Below are 6,000 nucleotides of genomic sequence, written 5' to 3'. Positions count from 1 at the left end.
CTCAAAATGATGGAGAGCTATCCTGCAAGTATAGCATCCAACTTGGACCGAATTCCATCGTGCTACAATGCGTTCATTTTCAATTATCTCGTAATTGCAATTTGGTCCTATCGTGTATCCAAACGCACCACCTTGACGGATCACCGCACCAGTGCAAGCACAGACTTAAAATCTAGAGAAATTTCCTACTGTACGACCCACTTCTGGCCCATGGACCTTTTGAAGCCCACTTATTTTTAGCTCCCATGAATAAGCCCCAACTGTACGGACGACTTTTCACCATACCAAAATACCCTCCATTCCTTTCGGAAGCGGATTGGCTGGTGCGTGAAGAGAGCTGACGCTCCTGGAACTCCCGCTTGTATCGAACGGTTCAAAAGAGATCAAACTTACATGGCCCCACAGTTATGTATATTATATCCACAACGTTCATCCATATTTCGAGATTATTTCAGAGTAATCATATCCAAAAATCAACTGGACCACACCACAAATAGCAGCAGGACATTGATTTTCACCGTTAAAAATATCGTAGGGCCCACCATACCGTTTATTTTCCATGCAATCTATTCACAAGGTCACAAAGACCTGGATGAAGAGATAAAACAAATTTCATATTGATCCAAAACTTCTGTGATCCCTAAAAGGGTTTTAATGGTAGACGTTCAATCCCCTACTGCCTTTTACAGTGTGGTCCACTTGATAGTTAGATCTGTCTTATTTTTCGTCTCAAGCCTTAATATGAGCTCGCCAAATAGATGGACGGTTTCGATATAACACATACCTCATGATGGGACCACAAAAGCAGTGGGGGATTGCACTGGGGAAAAAATAAATATGCACAACAGTACCACCGTACTGGCTATAGTGCCGCGGCAGCCTGTACATTTTTTATCATTATTTTTTTTACAAGAAGAGCTTTTTCCTCTCTACATTTTTCTCTAACACATTTAAATAAATACGTAGATATAAGTATATAAGTTTTTTTTCTCTCTTTTTATTCATCTATTTCTTTATTCATTTAATAAACATATCTCTTAAATCAGAATGAGTTATATGACATACCATATATGATTTTGGGTAGGAGAAGCTACTTTATCTAACCAACCTAGTTATTTTTCAAGATTCCATTAGGTCGATGGTTGAAAATCCATTTCATTCCATGCATTTCGCGGTAAATTCCGGCGAATTCCCTTCACTTCACTATCAATTGCATGCATTTCGCGACCAATTCCCTTCACTTCATGGTCAATTTCATGCATTTCACGGTCAATTTTGGCGAATTCCCTTCACTTCACAGTCAATTTCATGCATTTCGCGGTCAATTCCCTTCACTTCATGATCAATTCCATGCATTTCACGGTCAATTCCTTTCACTTCATGGTCAATTCAATTCATTTCACGGTCAATCCCCTTCACTTCACAGTCAATTCCATGCATTTCACGGTCAATTCTAATGAATTCCCTTCACTTCACGGTCAATTCCATGCATTTCACGGTCAATTCCGGCGATTCCCCTTCACGTTCAATTCCGGTGAATTTGGTTCACTTCATGGTCAATTCCATGCATTTCACGGTCAATTCCTTTCACTTCATGGTCAATTCAATTCATTTCACGGTCAATCCCCTTCACTTCACAGTCAATTCCATGCATTTCATGGTCAATTCCCTTCACTTCACGATCAATTCAATTCATTTCATGGTCAATCCCCTTCACTTCACGATCAATTCCATACATTTTACGATTAATTCCCTTCACTTCACGATCAATTCCATGCATTTCACGATCAATTCCGGTGATTCCCCTTCACTTCATGGTCAATTCCATGCATTTCACGATCAATCCCCTTCACGATTATTTTCATGCATTTTATGGTCAATTCCCTTCACTTCATGGTCATTGCCACCCTCCCATTTTTCTCTAATACATATTTATATAAATATGAATATATAATCATATAAAAAAAATTCTCTTTTTATTCATTTCTTTCTTTATTCATTTAACAAGCATATCTTCTAAACCAAAATGAGTTACTTGACGTACCATATAAGATTTTGAAATAGGAGAAGCTACTTTATCCAACCAACCTGGTTTTTTTCGAAGATTTCATCAGGTCGATGGTTGAAAATCCATTTCATTCACTTCGCAGTCAATTTCAATCAGTTTGCGGTCAATTTCATTCATTTCACGGTCAATTCCCTTCACTTCACGGTCAATCCCGGCGATTCCCCTTTACTTCACGGTCAATTTCATGCATTTCACGGTCAATCCCTTCACTTCACAGTCATTTTCATTCATTTCAGGGTCAACTCCCTTAACTTCACAGTCATTTTCATTCATTTCACTGTCAACTCCCTTCACTTCACGGTCAATTCCATGCATTTCACGGTTATTCCCAGCGATTCCCCTTCACTTCACGATCAATTCAATGTATTTCACGGTCAATTCCATTCACTTCACGGTCAATTCCATGCATTCTCCCCTTGTACGTGTATCGATTGTTTTCGCTTACTAACTCCCCACCATATGAGCATAAGATGATTATCGAAGTCATTTTCTGAAAACAAACACAATGACATAACTCGTAAATTTACCGCGAACTTCTTGAAGTTTATTGGATAACCACGTAAAATTGACTTAGCAATGCATGAAATTAACTACAAACTTCTAAGTAATTTCTTAATAATTTAAACGACCTTACTTCTCACAGCCGTCGTATCAGTGAAATTCGTATTCGAGAAAAAGAATAAGAGTGCATTGATGTGAAACACATTCTTCGAAGAAAAGCTTACAACATTTCACGTTTATCAATGCATTCACGTCCTCTTAGAAAACGAATGCAGGTAGCTTTGAGTAGAATGGAATATGGAAGATGTAATGTGATAGTAGGATGGAGATTTAATGAAGAAAATGGGTGAAAAGAAGGAATAAGGATGTGAGAGATGAGTTCGGATGTGTATTTGAGAGAATAGGGATGACAGAGATGAGTTTGGATGTGTATTTGAGTGTAAGGGAGTGAAATGCATGGAATTGACTGTGAAATGCATGGAATTGACCATGAAATGAAGGGAATTGACTGTGAAATGAATTGAATTGGCCATAAAGTGAAGGGGAATTGCCGGAATTGACCGTGAAATGCATGGAATTGACTGTGAAATGAAGGGAATTAACCGTGAAATGAATTGAATTGACCGTGAAGTGAATGAAATTGACCGTGAAATGAATTAAATTGACCGTGAAGTGAAGGGGAATCACCAGAATTGACCGTGAAATGCATGGAATTGACCATGAAATGAAGGGAATTGACCGTGAAATGAATTGAATTGACTATGAAGTGAAGGGAATTGACCATGAAATGAATTGAATTGACCGTGAAGTGAAGGGGAATCGTCGGAATTGACCGTGAAATGAAGGGAATTGACCGTGAAGTGATTGAAATTGATCGTGAAGTTAATGAAATTCACCTCGAACTGATTGAAATGGACCGCCAAGTGAGTGAAATTGACCGCGAAGTTAATGAAATGGATTTTCGACCATCGACCAATCTTGGAAAATAACCAGGTTGGTTGGCTAAAGTAGCTTCTCCTACCCCAAAATCAATTATGGTATGTCAAGTAACTAATTTTAGGTTAGAAAATATTCTTGTTAAATGAATAAAGAAAGAAAGGAAGAAAAAGAGAGAGAGAGAGAGAGAAAAATAAAATAAAATTATATGCTTATACATACATATTTATATAAATATGTATTAGAGAAAAATGTAGGAAGAATAAAGTTCTCCATGTAAATTTTATTTATTTATTTAAAAAAAAAAAAAGTTGCACAGAATGATATCCATATTCGGTGACAGAGATAACGCCGTGATAGAAACATCAACATGCATTGCATCTATCTGTCTTGCGAAAATAACATCCCAAATTCTAAGGCTTCCATCCATGCTTGAAGATAAAAGCCATTTCCCATCCTCACTGAAACATAGGTCAGTAACACGGTCTGTATGACAGTCAAATTTACGAACCATCCGTAACGCCACAACATCAAACAAACGGAGAATCATATCTTCTGCTACAGTTGCCAAAAGACCTGAAAATGCAGCATTGGATATTGACCATCACATTTGCTTCTCAAAAGAGAACAGAAAATTAGAAGGAAAAAAGAAAAAAAAAACACAGTACAAGTACCATTTGTCCGGTGATAGACAAATTTGACGACAGGGCAACCAACTACCAATCTTGATCTCAGTTCACGTCCCTTGAAATCCCACACCTGCAAGCAGATCATCATTAACATTATTGAAGGCCCATATAACATATGCAAGAGAGACCATATAGAACAACATAAAAATCACATAGACAAGACTAAGTTAATTTATCAAGAAAAAAATATTATAAATTAAAATAAGTTGAGTTGAGGTATTATAAATTACAATAAGGTTCTGGGAAAAAAGCTAATTTAAACCTCAGAAGAAGAACAAACAGAATTTTGAATAGGCCACCTTGCAGGGCCAGCCCATATAGTTCAAAATCTTGGCCAAAGCTGACCCCAGGCCTGGCCTGTTGATCGTCCTATGTGGAAGAGTAAGACGAACATAAGGCTGTTAGTATTGAAGGGCTTCAAAAGAAAGGGGCACTCAAACAACTAAAAGACACCATTTACAGAACCAAATGCAGCCTTTGACGCTCTCGTAACATGGTGCCTAGGAGAAATGAAAAAAAAAAAAAAAAACATATGTAAAAAGGACTCCGATCCATTAAAAACAACTCCTGTTTAAAAAAATAAATAAATAAATACCGTTCTCAAAATCTCGATGCCTGTGTAGATTATATTTTTAATATTCAACTATTTGGGTACACTTGAGCCATATCCAACATAGTTCTATACTTATTTCCCACGTAATGTAATGTGCGGCATGAGTACCCAGGAGGATTTGAAGGATTCGTGAAACACAGATGCTTTGTAAGCAAGGCTCAAAATTATCGTTATCATGGCGCATCGGTGGCCACATTAGTCTGAATTTTGGCTGATTGAGTCATTTGAATGGGTGATGAATACGAAAATGTATCACATAGGTTTCTCAAAGAACCAATGTAAATCCGCAGATATTTGGAACTATGATTACAATTTCCACAAATATAACAATTTGCCTTCTCTAACCAACATTTAGTAGCTGATCACAAGTGGTTTATGCTCGAGTGGGATCGGTAAATAATCATAAGACTAAAGCAAATAATAAATATTATTAGCTAAAAAAGCAAATAAAGAACATGAAGCGGTAGACAGTGGAACTTAATCACCTTTATATCACCATGATATCCTGCACTTATCATGAGACTATTTGTGGCATCGCAAGCAACTCCAACTACTTCTCCATATTGAGCACAACTTCTTGCTTCAGAAATATCCACATAACCGCCTCGGCTGATTCCAGATTGAAGATTAATCTTTCAATCCAACCAACCTCCATTCCTAGAACAGCAAAGTTAGCACAGGCGCTGATGGCACAGGACTGCCAAACAAGACAAATAAATAAGTGAAGATATCCATGAGCTGCGTCTTCATATAACTTCCATAAAATCATGTGTTGATGGACTGTGCAGGTGATTTTCTTTTCTGTAGAAACAATAAGCATACTATTCTATGGCGTACTCTGTCCATCAATTAACAAATGTGTGCTCAGCTGATAAAGATTGATCAAGTGTGAAATTATATGCAAGTTTAAAAGGCATACCTTAACAGGTGTTGGGTTTTCTGGGCATGGTGTTAATATATGTTCCCCAAGGACGAAGTTCTGAAGACGCCACACATATGCTCTTGGAGTATCCATATGACAAGTCACCACATTGCACCAATCACGCTCACGGATTTCAGCTAAAATTGGTTTTTTGACACAGCAAAACATTAAAACAGCATGATGGAGAAAGAAAGATGTGTCATCAATGTAGGAAATGTGATAGAAGGAGTGTTGTTCCATGCCTCAACTGTAGCAAGAGAAGATTTTGTAT

At 37.5% G+C, this 6,000-nt stretch overlaps 1 protein-coding gene across 1 annotated transcript; it reads right to left on the bottom strand.

The window, feature by feature from the left end:
• Positions 1 to 3,800: 3,800 nt before the first annotated feature.
• Positions 3,801 to 5,896, bottom strand: LOC131217632 (U3 small nucleolar RNA-associated protein 21-like). Its single transcript, XM_058212572.1, has 4 exons — positions 5,727 to 5,896; positions 5,293 to 5,504; positions 4,180 to 4,264; positions 3,801 to 4,081 (listed from the first exon to the last, which is right to left on the bottom strand). The coding sequence occupies exons 2-4, from the start codon at positions 5,323 to 5,325 to the stop codon at positions 3,801 to 3,803; spliced, it is 399 nt and encodes a 132-aa protein (XP_058068555.1). The 5' UTR covers positions 5,326 to 5,504; positions 5,727 to 5,896.
• Positions 5,897 to 6,000: the final 104 nt, after the last annotated feature.

This window comes from Magnolia sinica, chromosome 10, assembly GCF_029962835.1.
Source record: "Magnolia sinica isolate HGM2019 chromosome 10, MsV1, whole genome shotgun sequence".
NCBI lineage: Eukaryota > Viridiplantae > Streptophyta > Magnoliopsida > Magnoliales > Magnoliaceae > Magnolia > Magnolia sinica.
The sequence above is the reverse complement of the archived record's forward strand: the minus strand, read 5'-3'. Positions and strand labels throughout refer to the sequence as shown.

Excerpts from the sequence above, each read along its gene's own strand:
- LOC131217632 (XM_058212572.1), bottom strand. The coding sequence starts at position 5,325 with ATGATAAGTGCAGGATATCATGGTGATATAAAG. Across the intron at positions 4,265-5,292 it reads GATATCATGGTGATATAAAG|GTGTGGGATTTCAAGGGACG; the intron begins GTGATTAAGTTC and ends ATCTGCTTGCAG. Across the intron at positions 4,082-4,179 it reads TGTCTATCACCGGACAAATG|GTCTTTTGGCAACTGTAGCA; the intron begins GTACTTGTACTG and ends CTGCATTTTCAG.